The sequence below is a fragment of the Protopterus annectens genome, chromosome 13.part0 (genome assembly GCF_019279795.1).
Source record: "Protopterus annectens isolate FY-2018-M chromosome 13.part0, PAN1.0, whole genome shotgun sequence".
NCBI classification, from domain to species: domain Eukaryota; kingdom Metazoa; phylum Chordata; order Ceratodontiformes; family Protopteridae; genus Protopterus; species Protopterus annectens.
The window spans coordinates 370,411,668-370,434,204 of record NC_056747.1 but is presented as its reverse complement, the minus strand read 5'-3'; the positions used below and the strand labels follow the sequence as shown (position 1 = coordinate 370,434,204).

General features: G+C 40.0%; 1 protein-coding gene across 2 annotated transcripts in view; it reads left to right on the top strand.

Moving 5' to 3' along the window:
- Positions 1-22,537, top strand: part of LOC122787331 (BTB/POZ domain-containing protein 2-like) — a 555,231-nt gene that overhangs the window by 293,087 nt on the left and 239,607 nt on the right. For both annotated transcript variants that reach the window (XM_044053980.1, XM_044053979.1), the window contains one exon: positions 21,279-21,471. In XM_044053980.1, the coding sequence (XP_043909915.1) occupies positions 21,279-21,471 (193 nt within the window). The remainder of the gene's footprint in view (positions 1-21,278; positions 21,472-22,537) is intronic.

Genomic DNA, 22,537 nt, shown 5'->3' with positions numbered 1-22,537 from the left:
TTTCGTGAAAACTATAAAGTATTTTTAAACCAACGTGGTGTCCAGGACTTTTTATATTTTATTTGTTGGATTGGTTTGGTTTCATTTATTACAGTATTTGGTTGGTGTGTCCAGGATTCCACTTTGGTACAACTTATTCAACGAGAGGTATATTTTGGCACTGGTACTATGAATATCTTATCTGGTGATTCCACTTTGTTGGTCGGTTGTTTACCCAGTCCTGTTTTAGCTTTGTCTGCTTCAGACGAAATTGTTAGAATGAGAGAGGATATTGCTTCCCTAAAAGGGGATTTGACTCTGCTTATAGATCTTATGAACCAGAAAAACCAAAAAACACCAGCAGATGGAGCTATAACCTCAAAGAAAGCTGTCCCGCATAGGGAAACTGAAGTAGCAACGTTTAGTTCGTCATCTCCACGCTCGAGGATTGCGGGTGATTGTGGAAGATTTCAGAAGCAAGCAGCTGGTGTTGGCCACGCTACCGACCACGCAGGGCTAAACAAAAATGGGTTTTATTTGCTTGAAGCTTGACAACGAACCAATACAGATAGAACAGCCACCGCTGGATGTACTCAAACTAGAGGTACTGAATTTGAACTTAGACAGCATGACGGCTGTCTAGGTGCGCATAACTGTGATAGCGATAGACAGTAACTGCATAAAAACTCAGGGTTCGACCAGGGGACTTGTTTTAAGGACATTTTAGAAAAAACTTAGTTTAATTTAGATATGGATGTGTTTACTAAATGTGCTGTATTTAATGGTAATGATCATGCAATTACATTTACGCTTAAAGAAATAATTTTTCTCTTTGAAATAAAGCTGTTTAAACTGAAACGTACGCAAATTGATGATAGCTATTTGAAAAGTTGTTTGGTACACAAAATTGTACCACAGGGACTGAGGATGTTCAAATATCCTTTTGGTATTAACTACACAGAAGCAAACACTAAAATGTTTGATAGTTTTTTTGATACCTGTGGTTTGGGTCTTATTGAATGTATAATTAAATGTAATGAAGCACTTTTACAGACTTTGACTGCAGAAACAAGCAAACTAAATGCTGATATAGTAAACGATTTATTATTTTCTGAATATCAGAGGTTATATGAAAACATTTTGATAAAAATTGAGAAAATACAAGATATTTATCTCCCAAAACAAAAGAAATTTTACAGAGATAAAAAACAGTATGAAATGGGAAATGTTTATGTAGGTCCTTTCAAAAGAGGTAATAGAATACAAGGCTGTGTACAAAAAGGTAATGATAAAGGTGGATATCGGGAAACTAACTTGGTCTCTGACAAGCCCGCAGATAATGATTATCATGAAGTTGAAGAAAATGTTAGACATAGACCACTGGATGAACTTGACTCTCTTGGTGGTGAAGAGGGTCATTTTTTCTTCCCAGGAGGTCAGAAAGGATTGCGAGCAGGAGTACCTTTCCACCAGACCCAGGACATTTAGACACAAATTATGGATGGAAAAAAGTAGGGAAGATGATGAGATAGTTCAGACAGATGACCATCACGGTATACTTTATGAATACAAAGGGTTTAAAATTTTCAACTACACTAGCTACAACTTGACTAAATTACATTTTAATTTATTTTCTAAGGGATTCAAATTTGTTAAAACGCAGTATGGTGATATAGCTAATATGTTAGTGGATTTGAAATTATATTTAAGAAAACTAAATCTGAACATCACATTTAATTTGGGCAAAGACATTATCACTAACAACTACAAGGGGGAAGATATTTTGGTGAGACATAGTACAGTCAACCCCCCACTACATCACACCTTGTTGTTTGAAAAAGTTGTTACTGAGGAAATATATGCAAATTATGTTAAAAACGGATGGCAGAGAGTACATTCTAATCTTAGTAAGGAAGAAAATAGTTTGTTATACCAACTGCAGACAAGCCACTCTGCGAATTATGAAACCAGATAAAGGAGGAGCAGTTATTTATAACGTAAAAGATTACAACGTTATCACTAATATTTTATTAGATAGTGTTACATATACCCCTGTCTCCATTAATCAGATACACATAACTTACAGCAGAATAGATTCACTACTTGAAGAATATCTACTAGAAAATAGAATCGATTCCAAGACGTATAATTTCTTAAAACAACTGCATCCAAATATTCCTATCATTTTTGGAGTACCTAAGGTGCATAAATCTTTACAAGCACCCCCTTTTAGACCAATAGTATCTGCAAGGAATTCTAAAACGCATCCATTGGCTGTATATCTGGATAAACACACTAAGGAGATTATTAATCAAACTCCCCATTTAATCAAGGATTCATGGGAATTTTTGAGTAAAATGACCCAAGATCTGTGGAGTACGGATTGTATCTTTCTTACTATCGACGTGAAGGACCTGTTCACTTGTATTCCTAGAAAAGAAGGATTTGAATATTTTAGTGATTGTATTTTTAAACATTCCACCTTATCTAAGGACAGTATTCTTTTGATGTTAGAAGTTGTAGAGATAATATTGGATTCAAACTACATTCATTTCCAAGGAGAGTTTTATCAACAGATTAGCGGTATTGCTATGGGAGCCGCTTGTGCTCCCACTTACGCTAATATTGTATTATTAGAATGGGAAAACAAGTACATCTTTCCCTCTGTTTTTTATAGCCACATCAAACTGTATTTGAGATTTCTGGATGACATTTTTGTGTTATGGGGTGGATCTAAGCAAGAACTGAATCTTTTTTATGGAATATATAAACTCATGTACACATTTTTTCTCTTTTTTCTCTTTTACACACTCATACCACGAATACAGCATTAATTATTTAGATGTTACTATTTCAAAGACCTCTCCAGGTTTTAAATCCAACATTTATAGGAAGCCTACTTGGTGCAACAGTTTTTTGCACTATAGTAGTCATCACCCGTTAACACAAAAGAAAAGCTTGATTAAAGGTCAAGCAGTCAGGATAGCCAGGATGACTTCTGATTTTTGTGATTTAGAACTGGAAATGACTTTCCTAGGTAAATGTTTCATTGAGAGAGAATATCCCTCAGAAATAATCACTGAGATTCTAAAAAGTTATAAAAAAAAATGGGACACTAAATATAAAGCTTTATTAGGTCAACCGCTTCAGATCTCTCAAGCAGTTAAGTTGGAAAGGAATAAATATAATGCAGCATGTATAATTCAATACAATACATTTTCAGAGTCATTTTTAGATATCAAAAATAATTGGAATTTAATGAAAATTGATAAGGAGATACACAAGTTAGTGGGTGAGCAACCTATTTTTACATACAAGGTGGGAATCAATTTTAAGAGGACTTTTGAAAAAGGAAATAAGGAATTTATTCAGTATAAGGCTACTATTCCTTTTGGAGCATGTAGTGTTTGTGCATACATGTATTCAGTGAGGCAAGTGTTACACTAAATAGTTTGAAAAGTGTGGTGAGATTTATTAAAGGTAATTGTAAGTCTAAAATGTTGGTTTACATGGCTTTATGCACTTCTTGTAGTGCATACTACATAGGTAAAACTGAAAGGGCATTTAAGGACCGTATTTATGAGCACCTATATGACATCAGGACCCAGAAAGAAACTAGTGCTTTGTACAAACAGTCCAACCTGCCCTTCTACATTTACAAGATTTAAATTCGGTATTATTGATTTAGTTCAAAGGGATTTTCCTAAGGGAGGGGGTGATATATAAAAAATGTTTTGCTACGCAAGGAATTGTTATGGCAGCTTAGGTGTAAATCAAACACCCCACCTGGTTTAAATGATTATATCAGTATTAAACCTGTATTGTACAAAAAAGCTGAAAATGTTTAAACAAAGTATATACATATACATCTGTACATATATTTTTATATATTGTTATGGCAGCTTAGGTGTAAATCAAACACCCCACCTGGTTTAAATGATTATATCAGTATTAAACCTGTATTGTTCAAAAAAGCTGAAAATGTTTAAAAAAAGTATATACATATACATCTGTATATATATTTTTATATATTCATATATTTTTATATATAAAATTGATTATTTAATTACAGTATTAATTATTTTGTTACTTTGTCACTGTATAAGATACTCTATTGTGTAGAAATGCACATAAGAAAAATATGACTAAGTCCTTCTTAGTAACACAAGCTTTATCCACATAGGGTAGTATTAGGTTTTTAAACATGTTTCTTTAAATATTGATTGAGTGTAATTAACTTAACCAGAATTTGTGTATAAAAGTTGTAATTTGTACCAGTGCTTTTATCTGATGAAGTCTAGTCATTAGATGAAAGCGCTCATCCTCTGTGTTTCGTGAAAACTATAAAGTATTTTTAAACCTACGTGGTGTCCAGGACTTTTTATATTTTATTTGTTGGATTGGTTTGGTTTCATTTATTACAGTATTTTGTCATAATACTGAGCCACCTCTCTTTTCTCACCCTCTCATCAAACAGTTCCTGAGAGGAGCTAGCAATTTAAGGTCCCTAGGAGAGCTCCCTCCCTGGCCTGGGACCTTAACTTTGTACTGGAGAAGCTCACACTTCCCCCTTTTGAACCTGCTGCTTCAGCAGAGTTAAAATTCCTCTCTTGGAATACAGCCTTACTTTTAGCTATTACTTCAGCAAGAAGAGTGTCTGAGTTACAGGCACTAATGGCAGTGGAGCCCTTCATTATTTCCCATGCTGACAGGGTTTCCCTCAGAACTAACCCATTATGCCCAATGTGGTATCCAGTGTGACTTTAAACCAATCCATCCATTTGCCAACCTTTTTCCCTAATCCTCAAAATAAAGGGGAAAGGATCTTGCACTCCTTGGACGTGCACAGACTGCTCAGATTCTACCTTGGCAGGACTAAGCCTTTCAGAAAATCTGACCAGCTGCTTGTCAGCTTTGCTACAGGGGCAGAGGGCAAGGCCATTTCGAAGCAAACCATTTCCAAATGGATAGCACACTGCATCCATTTCTGCTACAAGCACCATGGAAAACCTACCCCTCAGGGGATCAGAACTCATTCCACTAGAGCTACTTCAGCCTCTACAGCATTTCTCAGGGGAGTGCCTACCAGGGACATCCTGGAAGCTGCAACCATGAGTTCTGTGCACACCTTCACCAAGCATTACCACTTACCTATCTTTTTTAAATCCAGAGCTGGATTTGCTACAGCAGTCTTACAAGGCCTGCTAGCCCAGCCCTAACACTTCTGGACTGCCTTCACCCTTCCTCCGCTTTGGGAATCAACCCAAGTGTGATGACTGCAACAGTGAAACACGAAGTACATAGTACAGTTGTGTACACTTGGCATAAATGTAGATGTTCAAATGTATTCACTGTTGCAGTCCTGGTTTCTCTCCCTCCACCCTCTTGGCTTTCTCTGTCTTTTCTACCTATTTCTTCATTGTCATCTTTTATGGCAGGGGTATTTACTTTTTACTGAAGGTGTTCCACACCATGCAATAGCTTCCTATTTTGGGGGCTCCTGACATCTGGGGCAAGACAAACTGATGTAATGGCGTCTGCTGCATGTTTTATACCCCTGACAACCTGGCGTCATGGAAGAGGTGACAGCATCCGACACAGAAATCCCAAGACTCTGGTATTTGGGCTGACTGAGGGCTACCTGCAGGCAGATAACCCAAGTGTGATGACTGCAACAGTGAATACACTCTAACATCTACATTTATGGTAGGTGTAATCAACTGTGCTTTATGGAGCTTAAAAAAAATCCAAACTTGGGTAGCCTGTAAAAAGAAACAGAAGTCATGTGTAGGTATTATAGATTTTTTGGAAATTTTATGAACATTTTGTATAATGCAGAGAAATGTGGAAATCAAAGCGCACACATGGAAATATTTAAGGAAGACTTATTTATGCCAATTTAGAAGTAGATGAGGCTCAACAAATAGCACAGATAGGAGGGAATGAGATAAAATTGATGCATATTCAGTCTTCAGAAAAGTCTCTGGGATCAGACTATTCTTGTGTAAGTTTGAAAGGATTGAAGAGAGTAATAAAGCTCTTGAAGAATTTAACAGTATTTTTAAAAGGAGGAGGTAGCACTAGAATCTTAAAAGACAGCTGTAGTGGCTATATTACCCAATAACTGTGAAGACCCCTCAGACCCAGCTTCGTATAGACCCACTTCACCTCTAAACCATGATTGTGTTTAATAGCTGAAAGACTTGCTAAGGTTTTGTCAAAATTGATGGTTATGGATCAGTCTGGTTTTGTGGAGGGCAGTCAAACATCTGGCATCACTAGAACAATGATAGAGGGAAGCAGAATGTAAGAAAATGTCACTGTTAGTATTGATGCAGAGGGAAAGTATTCAGCGTAGTAGCTGGGATTATGAGTAGGGCAATGGAAACCTTTGCATTTCTTGTCATTCTAGTAATTAGAAGTATATATGAATGATTGGAAGCAAGAATTAGTTTAAGGGTTCTTTTTTCGACAAGGTGTGTTTGAGTACAAGAACCAAGCAGTGGTGCCGTCTTTCCCCTTTATTTGCTTTATATTTGGAGTGATTGGCAAAAAAATAAGGGACTCGAATTGCAAAGATGCAATTGGTATGGTAATTTAAAAGCTTGCTTTATTTGTATATATTACTTTGTATCTGATAAATCCATAAAAATATTTCCGTGTTGTGGAACATTTTGAGACCATTTCATGTCTTTTTGGAATACAAAATTAATGAAGATGAGACTGGCTTTAGCTGTAAATTGTTACCCACACATGATTGTTTCAGCAATACCCATATTTACGGGGACATAAAATTGTCTGTGATCAAGACCAATAAATTATGATGATATAGTACATTTTTAATGTGGATGTAGGGTTACTAAAGATATTTGTTTCATTTTTATTCCAATTCAAGTAATTGATGTTTTACAGATACATTTGAGTATTATGACATTGTTATTGATAAATTTGTTTGTGTAGTTTGTCAGATTTTTCATCTTTTACATCTTTTTCAGGTGTTGGCCCTTTAAATGTTTTATATCTTTTGTTTTTGTTCAATGAGATTTCTTAAATTGGTTTTAGAGTAGAGATGTGTAAATGAGGTAGTTATGCTTTAGAAACTTGATTCTGATGAAGTCCTGATGTAGTTAGGAAAGCACTTAATCTGGATGTATTTAATAAAATAGGAGTATTAACAGATTCAAGCTGGGTATTATTATATTGGCAGCTGGAGTTTGTTCCTTGTTGCTATACAAAAAATGCTACACACATTTTTGTATGACTGCAAATAATGGTACAGAAAATAAAGTTGAGAGGGGGCTGGAACTGACTGGAGAAAATTGACAAAGGAACCAAGAAAGTGGAAGCGAAGTAGAAAGGGAAAGGTAATAGAGTGGGATGAGGCCAAGGAAAAGTTTGGACTGCAGGCTAGAGATGACCTTCCCTACCAGGGATTGATGTCAGAGTATAGACATTTAGTTGAATCTAAAACTTGTTTAGAATTTAGTTCAGTTGAAGTTGCTGCTTAAAGTAACAATTCCTTCAAAAAGGAGCTAATCTGGTGGAAAGAACAAGTCTGTCTCAACCCAGGACTGACTTCACATCACGTCACCGTCTTCAAGAAGTTCACAAAGACATCTCAGACGAGGCATGGGGGAGGAGCATGGAAAAAGATCACACTGGGTGCAGGGCAGATGGTAGTCTGTTTCTGAAGGAAGTAAGGGCTCTCTTCTGCAATCAGTGCAGATTTATCATATGTTTACCGGGAAAGTCCGACTGGGCTAGAACCCATTTTCAGCAGATGCCCAGGGAGAAAATCTCCAGTTTATAATTTTACAGGAAAAAACATACGCAATCATAATAGGATAAAAAAAATTACATGGAGCAAAAGTTTAAAAAGTAAGTCAATTGAGTCATGTAGTTGAGTAGTTTTGATAAAGACAAATAACTTTAACATTGTTGAATTTATGGTTTATGTGCAGGTGCAGAGGTCTTTTCCCACCGCTGGAAACCTGGACCACTCCTAGTGTACACGAACATCACCACAGTCATGTGGTACATAAACAGGGAGGCACCAGAAAAAAATATGCAGGTCAGCACAGGAGGTGTGAAACTTAGGCTCCCAGGTTGACATCACCCTCACAGCCACATATATTGCTTCAGAGGGCATGTGCTGGCAGACTCCCTAATGTGCTCCTTGGAGGACTCCTAAGAGGACATTAAACAGGAGGTTTTTTTAGGCAATCACTCCATTTGGGTACTCCTCATATTGACCTGTTCGTATCGGCAAAGCAACAGTTAGCTCTCCCAAGTTCTGCACCAAGGAACCTTGTCCCACAGACTGGAAGACAGACAGACGCCGTCTCTTTCCAGTGGAAACGGAAGTTCCTCTATGCTTCACCGCTTCTTCCAAAAAATCCTGCTTAGGGCACAAAAGGAAGCACCCAGCCTTCTTTTTACTACCACCTTTTTTGGCTGAGGCAGCATTGGTTTTCTCTATTTCACCTGACAAAGGGAAATTGCAGGAAAATATCTCTACAACCAGATGTGATCACTCAAAAAAAAAAAAAAAAGGGATTGCTTCTCCACCAAAATATTCTCCCTTTCACCTTGACCACATGGATGATAGGATATTAATCTGCCGGACACATTTTGAAGAGGTTGTTCAATTACTGCAAGAAGCTGAGAGACCCACTACTAGAAAAACTTACACTTCTAAATGGAAAAGCTTTTCCTATTGATGCTGTAAACATAGGGGACCCACTGTTATAACCGGTCCCTGCTGTACTGCACTACCTTTGCAAAACTGTTCATTCAGGTTTTGATTACTCCTCTATCTATGAAGGCTCACCTATCTGCCGTCAATGCCTGCCTGCCTCTTAACCCCCCACTTATGGCTAGAACAGAAGTGAATCTTTTCCTTAGGGGAGTTCTACATTTTAACCCACCAAGGCAACCCATCCCCCACCCCCTTGGGATCTCAGTTTTGTGCTAGAAAAGCTTACATTGCCTCACTGTGAACTGCCATCTTCTGCTTCTTTAAAATTCTTCACTTCGAAAGCTATCCTACTCTTGGCTGTCACCTCTAGTCACCTCTGCTAGGAGAGTTAGAAAGTTACAAGCTGTCATGGCCATTCCACCTTTTATTATTTTCCACAAGGACAAGGGTGAGACTCTGGACTAATCCATCCTTCACACCTAAGGTAGTGAACGAGCTGTCCCTCAATCAGGCTATTCACCTACCCACTTTGTTTCCCAATCCCCAAAACAGCAGGTAAAGTCTTACATTATTTTGACATTCACAGACATCAGAGATTTTATCTAGACAAAACTAAATCCTTCCAAGACCGATCAGCTGTTTGCATCTTTTGTGAGTCCTAAGTTGGGCCAGATTTGGTTCTGTAAGGCCATGTCTTCCTTTTACTTGCATTATGGTAAGTCCTTGCCCTCCTGCCTGAAATCTCATTCCACAGGGGCTTTTCATAAGGGAGAAGATGCCAGGTCTGTCTTGGAAGCTGCTACTTGGTCCTCTGTACACACCTTCACCAAACACTGCAAAATTGATGCCTTTCCCAGGTCCAGGGCTGCCTTTGCTAGGTCAGTCCTGTCTAGACTGCTAGACAGCTCATCTACTCAGTCGCCAACCACCCTTCTGTTTCCCTCCTTCAGCTCTGGGAATCACTAATATGCCAGGAACACTTCAACAGGGATTTCAGTCTGGACACAGTACAGCTGTGTAAAAACTTGACCATAACAGTAGATATCCAATTATCACTGTTGCAGTATTCCTTCCCACCATTCACCCCCTCTTCTCTGGCTTACTTCAACTGCCCCCCCCCCCTTCTGCTATGCTACATGGAAATGGGGAAGTATACTTACCTATTCGACCTGCACCCCTCCTAGCTGACCAGTCTCCCTTTGTCAATGGTCTGTAGGCCCCTGGCTTGGAGATGGTCTGAGGATCCATCATGCTCATACATCCATCTATATAGCCCCTATGCTTACAATCTGAGGTAATTCTTCAGACATTGAACTCTGAAAAGTATAGCTTTGGTGCCACAGCCAGACATCAGCAGTGATGACCCATATATCAGGAATACTACAACAGTAATCAGTAGGATATCTACTGTTATGGTAAATTCTTACACAACTGTACTTATTTCTGAACATTGAGCTGGCTGTTTCTATTACTGTGACTATCAGCTTATGTACCACTCTTGCTATTTAGGTATTTACTTTGCTGCTTGGGTGAAAGTGTGAAATTCAGAGAAACCGACAGTGTAGCACGTTTATTAATGGTTTCAGACTGCTGAATTTGATGTATGGCTAAGTAAGTTAAACCATCTGCTTCAGCCACCATGTAGCTTCACACTAAAGTAATAAAATAAAATTATAAAAGAAAACTCTCATTAGAATATTGAATGTACAGTACAGTGTGCAAGAAATAATAAGAAAACAAGTTCACAAAATTAACCAGAAACCACCTACAGGGGATCTTTTTATATTTTTGGGGTTAACTTGTCCATAGGTTGCGTAAAATCAGCTGGTTATCAAAACCGGTACCTTACTTTGTAATTTTATCACTAATTGTATTTGCTTTGCTAGTGTCTGTAGGGCTTCTGTTTCCTAAGCCATGAAGCTTATAATAAAAGGCTAAGCCTGGATATTGATTGCAGAAGAGATTTTGTAATGTGCATGCAGGATTGTAATAAATGTCAAATGTAGAACTAAATTTTGTCACATTTAAATTCCTACAGAGTTTTATGTTCTTTGGTTTTGTAAGATCAGCAAAGATAAAACTGTAGTAGCTCTGTGGAGCTCGTCAAACAATGTCCTTGTTTATGGGTCTTCCACAGTAGTAAATGCTTGGGAGTTTGGGTTGGCCATTCCCTTTCTCTTTTTTGAATAAAATGAATGTGGAAAGGAGCAGAAATAGGTTAGATTTTGGGAACTGATCCCATTAGCATTGGATCCAAAGAGTGCAAGCATTGCAGTCCTGCAACTTTTTAGACATTTCAAGTCTCTTCATTGGAGTTTCCCATACCCTACTTTGTATGGGAAGGCAGTTTTAAGAAAGGAGATGGGTGGCTTGAATGTGCTGAATTCCTTCTGTTTTGAAGCAACTCAGTTAAACCTCTTACACCAAATACATATGGGGGTGCTTGGGGGAGGGGGGTTCAGATTTGTCGAAGTCCTTGTCATTTTCAGGTAGACTACAAGAGGTGACAAGTGATAGGCTAGGTTTTTGGCAGTTTTGAAAACCAAGAATTGGTTTTCTCAAACTTTTTGTACACCTAGTCACTTTGCTAAAGAATTCTTGGTTAGTACCCTGGGCAAAGTCGAAAACGTTGGAACCAAAACATGAGTCTGTTTTTGCTTTAGTAGCAGATTAGATGAGTGACCTAATGGTATGGATTACAAGGCTGCCAAAAATTAATTTCTGTTGCAAGAGGCCTGGAGATGGAAGTATTAGACTTACAGCAACAGAGACAAAAATGAAGGCATTTGTGCAGCTCACAGGCTGTTCTACAGTCCAAAACTATTAAAGCTTTTGGTTGAACTTAAGCAGATATCACCGGGTACTAACATGGTAGTCTGCAGAACTTTTTGTTGAACCTAAGCAGGATCTTAAAACTGAGGCACTGAATAGAGGTAGGGAAGCCTGGGCACAGTTGCTAAATAAGTTTTTTTTTCACTTCCTGTATAACTTGGAATATGTCATTTATCACATTGCAACAAACGTAGGAAATTTAAAGTATTTTCTCTGAAATGCTGTACAAGTATGACATCTGTACACATTCAATATAAGTTTCTCCGGTGTCTGATAGGTGCTGAGAAATGTGGGGAATGGGACCACTTTTTGCACTTAAAAATGCTTTTCTTACTAGATTATAAAGACAGATATGGCTTGGTGAGCAACCAGGAAACATTTTTGTTTATGGTGTTCATACCTCTCAGCTTCTTATCACAAGAACTGTGGACAAAGCCAAAAATGAGGAAGCGAATCAGGGACCAGTTTTAAATATAGATCTTCTGAACTTGGAAAGTTGCTAGAATAACTGGTTTTGCATTAGCATGCATTTTCTGAATGATATGAAGTCTAAAACAATTGTTTGGCAAAGAAGCACTGAAGATCAAAGTTACTAAATGACAGAAAACAGAAATTTTCTGAGAAACAGAAAAAAAAGGCAATCTGTATTTGCTGCAAAATTCTGGACAGTTGAGAAGTATGATGGTGCTGTACAAGACTGCATTTACCAAAAATTTGGAAGGCAAAACTGTACCCAAGATGTAGAAGGTACAATTGATGAGATCACTAAAAGAGAGGGGGGGGGGGTACACCTAGGAAATGGCTCATGTTATGGCTCATGTTCATTCTTTCTTGGAATAGGATGTCTGCTCAAAACTCATTTTTTTAGCTTATTTTGCTTAGTTTCTACCTCTAGCTGAATGATAAGAGAATGAAGGTATTGACACATGGGTAGAAGCCTTGGTTAAGAACTCAAGCTTGGGTTAATTTGTTTGGGGGGGGGGGTCTTGGGTAAATCACTTGTATTTTTGGGAAGAATGTTAAGGATGTGCAGACTGGCCTGACAGATAGCTGTCTGAATACAATTACTGAGAAGAGCTCCAGCTGGGAATTTAGTGCTCTTCTAATCCAAGGAGAAAACTTTGCTAAGAGTCTCTGCAGTTAACTTTGTTGTGGTTGCTGGACTTGTCCCTAAGACTTCTTGATTTTGTATTCTTGTGTGAGGAATCCGTACATCATTGCTGAAGATCCCTGGTTAATTTTGTACTTACAGTTGCTTTGTATTTGATGTGTGTTGTGGTTAAGTTCAGTTTAATAAAGCTTTTTGAATAAAGAGAGGGGAAGACCACAACAGTTTCTACAGGGGCTTCCATGTGGCATTATGTAATTTGACTATTCTGATGCTTTATGTTGAGGTGGAAGACCTCCAGGGGGATGATCAGAGTTTTTCCTGTGGAGGCCTCTAGACACTGATTTTTTAGAAGTGTACATACTGACACAAAATTGTTTCACAGTTGTGCATTGTACAGATACATGTGAAATGATATCCAGTTCTCACCACAGCATAGTTTTTCTGTTTCACTTACATTTTACAGACATTAATTTCTGATGGCTTAAGCGCCATATGAAAGCTTTCAGAAAAACATGCGATGATCTTTATGCAAGTAATTTCTGTTGCCATAAATTCAGGAATCAGAGCAACAGATGGAGTCCTACATCTAACCAGTGTTTGAGTTCATAGCCCCCACCCTTTACACTAATCTTCCATCTTCTACCCTCTGGATGTCTCCATGTCTTGATGCAAAGACAGATGGCCTGTGTAGTTATTTTTTTGCAATGTAATGCAGTACCGACCTTCATTTAGTCCTTCGAGACAGGGCGCAAGTGGAAGAGCACAGTTAAGTACCCCCAGGGAATTAGATTGGTCTACTTGAGTCTAGATGCTCCCAAATGGAGGTCTAAGTATGCTGGCCAAACAAATCAAGTCTGTTTTAAAGAGGTAGATTAACTTACAGTAGTTGAAGCCTAAACTGTGTACATAGTAACAACATTGTTTAGTGCAACATCTGTATAGACGTTGGGCCAAAATGCAATAAAGCTAGGGTGGGACACTGTGCTCACCCTTTAAACCGTAAAAAGTTGTCTCTCGTTCATCCATTATACTACAGTATAATTGATAGTCCAGACATCCATTGCCAAAAAGTTTCACTAGGCCTGAGTCAGAGGATACCACTGGGCCTTCTCAGTCTACTGGTAACCAGGCCCTTTGAGTCACCTACCCCTATCGAACCCTCTGAGGTGGTCGTGTTAAACAGCTCCGGCACAACTGACAAGACCAAGCAAAAGACACACTATCCCTGTCACCAATAGGAATACCTGCTGATAAAGGAGGGGGAAGAGGGTTTACTTTGGTAATGATAGATGACAGTGACTGCATGACTGGTCAGAGGGATTCAGAGTCTTGATTTGGCTGATGGATTTCAGTGGAACATCCTAGAATAGAACATATGCCTGTTGCAACAAAACTGGCATCAGATTTTGTCTGTCACTGTTGCAGTACTCTTTACCTTGGGGATCTCCTGCCCAAAGTCTCCGCAGTATATTAGAGCCTTTAGATCTTGTATACACCATACATCACACGTATGATCCCCTTACAGGCTATAGAGCATAAATGTGGCATATGGATGCATTTACCCAGAACTATTTTACCTCTAGCCTAAGTACCATCATCAGTCGTTGGTCTGAACACCCTTTGCTGTGCTGATATGTAGCTGTCAGATAAGTGCCCCTTTTTTCTTGTTTTCTTTTGGTTACCTGGAGTGTCATCCAGGAAGGGAAATTGTTACTGTGGGAGACTAGATTCCCCTTAAGGATAGTCATGAACAGTGTATTTTTTGTTTGGGTGCTTCTCATGACCATACTTCCTGTAGTATTTGGAAGGCATTTGCTCTTAAGACTTAAACAGCCAGGGAAGACAACTGGCTCCTATATCTGTAGAACCAGTGGCTTAAACAGTTGGCCTCTGGTAGCATAGTGGAACCAGTTTAACCCTGAGTTACTACCCTTAAGCAGTAAGGCAGCCAAGAAAACTCTGCTGGAATCTTTTGTTGTCCAGCCTCTGCTGAACATTTTTGTAGAATTCTGGTCAGAGAGGAGGTGCCCGGTACTCTTAGAATGTCATCAAGGCTGATGTCCCTACCATGAAAATACAGAAGACCAAACATTCTTCTGTTCATCCTAAGGAACATCGAAAGAGAATGCAGTGGTTAACTCAGGACCTGTTTAATACCTTAATGGCCCTGAAGTCTTCCTAAGAGGTTTCTGTGCCTACTCCATATTGAACGTCTAAAGGGCCTAGGAAATTTGATTCCTCAGATGAGGTTTTGGAGTCTGAGTCTTTGACATACTCTTCTCAGATGCCCTCTCCCTTGGCTTATGGCTGTGATGGAGGAATCCATTGACCCTGATTTTCCTTTGAAGGAGATGTCATTTGGAGATGCAGTAGCCAGCATGACTGAATACTTCAAGTGGGATTCTTCTCCGGTGTCTGATGACTAGAAGTTGTGTTGCTTCAGGCTGATACGACTAAACCTTCTGTAGTACCTTCTGTGTTGGCTGCTTTGTTAGACAACTTTTGTAGCGGCCTCTAAGAATCGTGATTCTCAGCCCCTTGCTCCCAAGAAATCTAACAGGTTCTGCAAGGTTCCTGAGACACTGTTTGTGTAAATGTCCTCCTGCTATGGTGTCAGTCTCCTCTGACAAACCGCCTTGGCTTTTGTCCTCTACCAAGCTACTGCCTTTGGATAAGGAGAGTAGAACCACGGAGAGGACTGGAATAGATAAGGAGAGTAGAGCCATGGAGACTATTGGAAAGAAGGTCTATACTGCTGCCACCTGGGCCTTTAGGGTTATTGATTACCAACCCAACATCATCAGATGTGCTCTGCCCTTGATTACTGAGGCTTGTTATTTCTGATCTCCATGATTCTGAAGGAGAGTTCTCTGCCCTTTCTATTTTGGGTTCTACACCTTTGGTGTTTTGCCACTTTTAAGTGCAGCTATGATACTTCTGATGCCTCTTCTAGAGCTACTGCCTTTAGGTCTGGCATGAGTCATTATTCTTGGCTTTATCTTCAGTCATTATCTGAAAACATTAAGGCCAAGCTGCTGAATGCTCCTTTGGATAATAAAAATCTCTTTGGGACAGCTGCTGTTGACACGTTGAAGTCTGTTCAGGAGAGAGAGAGTTTTGCAGGACTTCACATTTTTTTTGTCTCCCTCCACCCACCCATTCCCGAGTTAGAGGAGCTGTCCTACTAAGTCTCCTTTTGTTCACCAGCAGCGTAGTCAGGCCACTAAGGACAGCAAGGGTGGTGGGCAAGCTTTTCCTGCCAAGTGTTCTCAGGCCCCTGTGACCTAGAAGTCTCCTTTATCTGACAAGCCTGCCTCTCTGACATTTTGCCCCCTCGTTCCCTTGTCACTTCAGTTTTCTTTCTTCCAAACTGGCAACTCATTACCTCAGATTCTTAGGTTCTGTCCATCATCGTCCTGTCCCTACTGGGTCAGTAATGAGATGCACCTGGCTGAGGCAACAACCCCCAACAAAGAGGATCTCAAGACTATAGCTTATTAATGCTTCCCTGGATAAGAAGCTGTTCTATGGGCACCCACCTGGTGAGGTGTTTTAAAAAAAATTTTTTTTTTTTTTTTTTTTAAAAAAAAAATGAAAAGTGGGTAGACTGTGCAGTTAATGAAGTATGACATAAATTACCCATCCAAGTCTGGTCCCTAATACTGCAAAGGAAAAAAGTAGGCAAGCAAAAGGCAAGAAGGGACTGTATGAGAAAAAAATGGCATGTAGACTGGGAGAAGCTTGGGAGTTTCGAGGGCCCTTTGCCCACCTATGGAGCATGGAACTTCTCCTTCACCCTCCTCAAAAATCCCCCTAAAACTCTATTTGTTAACTGTGCACAAGCAACTGAGATGTACTGCCTAGGTACATACAGCATTTTAATAAAAATATTTTTGTATTTTTAACTAAAACACTTTGACGTTTCTTACTGGAGGTTTCAGCTACGAGAGTTCCGGGTTTGGATTTTATTGGCTTGCCTTTTTCTTGGCTTTGTACCAAAGACTTTACAATCCCCTTTGTCCTCGCTTTTACACAAGTGGCCAGACACTGTATTAAAGAATTAGCTATGATACTTTAGAGGCCTCATCCAGAGCAGCTGCTCTGTAATCTGCAGATATGCATGGTTACATAGTCAGCCTATTCCTGAGAATTTGAAAGCAAATATAATGGATTCCACTTCAGACAAGAATCTCCTGTTTGGCCCCCATGCTGCCAGTCTTTTTAAAACCCTTCAAGATCAAGATAAAACCATGAAGGACTGCAGACTTTTAACCTGTTAACCTCTGTCCCTAGGTACCAGAGGAATTGCCCAAACAAACCTACCTCTTTTGTCAGAAGTGACCCTAGCCCTGGCTAAAAACACAGGAAGGGTGTGCCCCATCTAGGAACCCTCCCTTTGAGGAGAGATTGGACTATCCACAACCTCCTTTCCCTCTGGCCCCCAACCCTACCCTGCCACTCTCAAAAAGGCTGACCCAAACTTTTGCCACCTAGGAGAAGATTACCACAAATAGGTGCTATCATAAAAAAGTTATGCCATGTCTTGGGTACAGAGTCCCCTTGTAAAAGGCATACCCCACCTGCACACAAATTCATCTGCTCCCACCCATTTTACAGAAACTGCGGGCACAAGGCACAATAGAAACTGTGCCAGAAGAATGTGTGGGTTTTACTGCAGACTTCCTATGCCAAGGAGAGGGGTAGTTGAGATCCATACTGGTTCTCTCTGTACTAAACACCAGCTTTCAAAATGCTCACTGCATACTCTGCTACCTTTTATTCTGCCGCAGGATCCCTACCTCCATATACCAGTTTGGACCCCTTGCAAGAGATTCCTCAGGTTTTGTACTAGGTCATGCCACTATCAGTTTACTGCTTTGCTTTTTGGGCTTTCTGCAGCCCCAAGAGTTTTCACATAGTGTCTGGCACCAGTGATGACCTACATTTTTCCCTACTTAGATGACCTTTTAATCTGAGCTACTTCACCACAAATTCTCCTACAGTACGTCCAGTTCACCCTACTCCTCCCATCACAGATGGGGTTCATGGTCAAACACAAAAAATCCTCCCTGCACCCATATTAGGACCTAGATTTTCTGGGCTGCAGGCTAGATACAAAAAGAATGCAGACCTACTTATGTTGAGAAGGTGCAAAGCCTTAAAATCTGCTTCCATAGCCTTGCCTTCCCCAGCCAGTTGTCATCCAGGGAGATCTAAGGGATCTGGGGTTCATGGGAACTACTGTCCCAGGGCTCTCCTAGCCAGAATACATGTGAAGAAAATCCACTGCTACCTGAAAACAGTTCGGTGTCAGCACTTTCACCCTTTGGACATAGTTCTCCTTTACTCTCTCTCCGATAAGAACACTTATGGTGAAAGGATCAGATGAAACCTAAATAGGGGCTTCCCTTTACTCCTCCAACCCCATTTCATGAAATTCACACTGATGTCTCTGAGGAGGTATGGGAGGCCTGGGTAGGCATCCAAAAAGTACAGGGCAGATGACAGCCCACATTACTAAAGGAACACATCAACATGAAGAAAACTAGCACCCTCATCCAGGCTCTTCAGGTCTTTTCACATCTCTCAAACCAGTACCAGTTACTCTCTGGGTGTTCACCGACAGCACAGTTGCTATGTGGTACATAAACAAGGGAGGGAGGGACCAGGTCTTACCAATTGTGCAGACTGACACCGAAGGCATAGGACCTTGCCACCTAGAAAAACATGTGGCTTACAGCCACATACATCCCATCACAGGGCAGTGTGTTGGCAGATACTAAGCAGGTCCTTGGAGGACCCTCATGAGTGAACCTTGAACAGATTGGTTTTCTAGGACATTGTTCACTGTTGGGGACTCCTCAGATCTTTTTGCTTCAAGGACCAACAAACAGCTTTCACTATTTTGCACCATGTACCCTTGCTTTTAGCTTAATGGACAGATGTTTTTCACTTTTCAGTGGACAAGGAAGTACCTTTGTTCCTTCCCTCAACTACCTCTCATTCCAAGAGTTCTTCTAAAAGACCCAAAAAGAAGACTCTTGCTAGTGATTCCCTTTTGGCCAAAACAGCATTAATTCCACTGCCTTTTTCTTCTAGCCAGGAGCAAGTACTACAAATTGCCACACCAAGCAGATTTCATCACACAGCAGAAAAGGTCACTGCTTCACCCCAATGTGTTATCCCTAAACTAAACTCTGTGGATGATGGACAAATGGTGCCTGTAAGTGATTAGAACTGTGAGGAGGGTAAGCTTTTCCTAGAAGCCAGGAGACCCACCACTCAAAAGTTGTACATAGCCAAGTGGAAGAGAGTCTTCTTTTGATTCCAAAGGAATGGACAGGACCACAACCAATCGCAGGTATTTCGATTCTGAAATATCTGTACAAGTTCTTGCATGCCGGTCTTCCATCAAATCCCACCTACCAGCCATCGCCACTTAATTACTTGTCACTCCCCCATTTGTGTCTAGATCTGAGGTCATGTTTATTAAAGGGGTACTTCATATTAGACCAGCTAGAAAGCCCATTACCCTTACGTGGGACCTCTGTTTTGTGTTGAAAAAGCTTACCTTACCTCCTTTTGAACTTGCAGCATAAGCAAACCTCAAATTCTGCACCTGGAAAACTATCCTACTTCAGGCCCTCACTTCAGCTAGGAAAGTTTCAGAGCTTCAGGCACTTGTAGTCGTTTCTTATTTTTCACAGAGACATCTCAGGGCTAATCCTTCATTCATGCTTAAAGTAGTGAACAAAACTCACTCTGTCAGGCTATAAACCTTCCCTACCTTCTTTCTCAACCCACAGAATTGGGGGGTGGATTACTCCATTCTCTGGACATTCACAAGCCACTAAGATTCTATTTGGACAAAACAAAATTCATTTGAAATTACAATCAGCTATTCATTTCTTTCTTGGACTCTAAACTGGGCCAACACGTATCCAAGTAAACCATTGCAAGCTGGATCTCTTAAGGCCATCTCCTTTTGTCAAGCTGTACATAAGTCTTTGCCCTCATGCCCTGGAGCCCACTCTACCAAAGCAGTATCAACCACTGGAGCTTTGTACAAGAGTGGATGCCAGGTCCATACTGGAAGCTGCCACTTGGTCATCTGTAGACACTAAACATTGCAGGGTTAATGCTTTTTTCAAGGTCAAGAGGTGCCTTCACTAGGGCAGTCCTATCTGGCCTCTTGAACACTTTGTCTTTTTAACCAATTGTCCTTACTTTCTCTCTAACTTTGGGAATCACCCATGTGTTGGGAATCACCCATGTGTTAGGAATACTGCAACAGTGATTTCAGTGAGGACATAGTACAGTTGTGTAAGAACTTACCAGACAGTAGATGTCCTCCTGATCACTGTTGCAATATTCCTTCCCACCCTCTTCCTCCCCCTCCATACTTAATTTTCCTCCTTGCTGTCTGTCTCCCTGTGTTCATATACTGTAGGAAATGCCATAGAACATCAGGGTCTTATGCCCCTCCTAGCTAACCAGTTTCTTATCTCAGGGGGTCTTTAGGCTGCTGGCTTGGTGTAGTCTGAGTAATTGTGCTCGTACATCAGCCTTTGTTACCCCTATGCTTGCGAGCTGAGGTCACATGTCAGATATACGATACTAGTAGGGTAAAAGTTTGATACTCTGGCTGTACAGCCAGCAGCAATAACCCATGTGTTAGGAATACAGCAGCGGGAGATCTACTGTTATGGTAAGTTCTTGCACAACTGTACTTTATACTTTAAGTACAGATGGCATTGTGCTGATGCATTTAAACACCAGTGGTAGCTACTTGAATGTATGAATCTACAATGAAGGATACTGAGATAAGGTCTGAAGAATAAGTTTGAAATGGACTACTGCGCAGAAGCTTTCTTCAAGTTTGGGCTTCTGTAGTAACTACAGAACCCTCCGAATTGCTCCTAGTGTGAAATGGAGATTTAAAGTGGATTGAGAGAGAGAAGTACATTGGGGATTTGGCAGCTAAGTTAGACCCCCCTCCCCCACTGGGATATAGCCATTAATAAAAATGTTAAGCTGGCATAGGTAGTTAGATTTTTGAGTTTTTATTCTTCATAGCTAAAGTTAAAATGGTGTGTAAATATAAGCATTGACTATATACATTTTCATCCAGATGCTTTGCATAAAGTCCAGATTCATGATTCTGGTCTACAGTAGTCATCCAACTGGTAATACGTTCGGGATGAGCCAATTTACAAGCCTAATAGACATATGTCTGTTTAGTCAGTCTTCTTACAGTCTTTATGATCTCTGCAAATCTTGCTCAGTAGTCTTTGGACGTTGCTGTTGAGTATACATGCTGTAGAGTGAATGGTGGCTATTACAGGGACTGTTTCTGCCTTTTTTTGTCATTCGTGCTTCTGGCGTCATAGGCGCTGGTGCATTGGCTTTGAATGCGTAGCAGTTCCCACACCTGGGCTGGTATATGGTTGGTATGCATCAGGTGTGCAGCGCCAGTCTTGTGTGGATGGAATTGATGTCCAGGCTATGGCTTGTGGTACGGTGATGTGGTTAGGTCTCATTTTTGTTTTGAAGCGATGAAAAGCAGTATATTGTCTGCACTGTTCATTGTTTTTTTGTCAAGTTTTTAAGGAATTTTCATTATGTTCTTTAAGTAATTCTGGTAAGGTTCCTTTCTAGGCCCTGCCCAGTCTGGTATTCTGACAGACCGAGAAGTGGTCAGCTTGTTTCTTCATTTCACTGTCAATCCAAAGCCAAGAGTGGAATTCATTGACAGACCTCGCTGCTGCTTACGTGGAAAGGAGTGCAGTATCAATCGTTTTCAACAAGTTGAGAGCCGATGGGGGTACAGTGGGACCAGTGACAGGATAAGGTCTGTATGCTACAGGAAAAAAAAAATTTTGCATCTCCTCCACTGACCTACTGCTACCAGTTGAGTGTGTTTAAAGTGGAAGTAGTAGAGCTAAGTGACTATTTTATAGTCTTAAAACATTCTTCCAACTAAGCTTAATTTAAAATAAAAATGTAAATGGGTAATTGTAGTGCCATTAAGTTGGCTCATCCTTTGTTTAAAAAAGGAACTCAACGGGTTAGTAGAAAACTGTAGTGCTGGCAGATGGGTAGTGAATGGTTGCAAGTTTGATTTTCTGCAGCTGTGAGAGTAGTCCACTAAGTAGTTACACAGTTGTGTTTTGGGTTTACTAGGCAGCAACAGCGACAAGTGGGCATGTGAAAAGGGTCATGCTGTAGCTCTCCTGGATTTATAAGAAAGTTAACATATCTGTGGTGGTAGTCATAACTTACCTGCTGCTTAATTGGCATGGAATTGAGGACTGGATATGCTGGATAAATGTGGTCTAAATAAAATGTAAACTAGTCAAAATGGTGTAAAATGAATCAGAAGCTTAAAATGTGACTTGTGAAACTTTACATCACAGCTTTTAAGTATAATGTCAACAAATAAGGTTTCACATTACTTGGATTTTACTTGGCCTTTCTTGTCTTATTGTTGTGGAGCAAGGTAACTGACTTTTTACTCTTGGTATGTAAAAGTCATATAAAGCATAGCACGTAGCTTGATAATTGTAGAAGGTTTTATTTTGAAATAAAATGCGCCCTAAGTAGACAGAGTTCTCCTCTTTTTAGTTCAGGTTTTAGATTAAATGTCTAATTTAAACTTTAAATGTGTCCCAGTTAGTTTGCTTATTTCAAGGAAGTAAATGATACTATCATACTGCAGCTCATGACTTTTATTTGGACTGTGAATGCATTTCTCAGTTTGTTTCCACATTCTCATTTTGTGTCATTAACATTAGCCTTGTGTGCCACAGAAACAGTTGGGAAAATGTTTATTTTTCAAGTATTAGAATGCATAAAATTGCGTACGTTGAAATTGTATATGTCATTGGTTCTGTTTGTAATGCACTGTGTTTTTATTT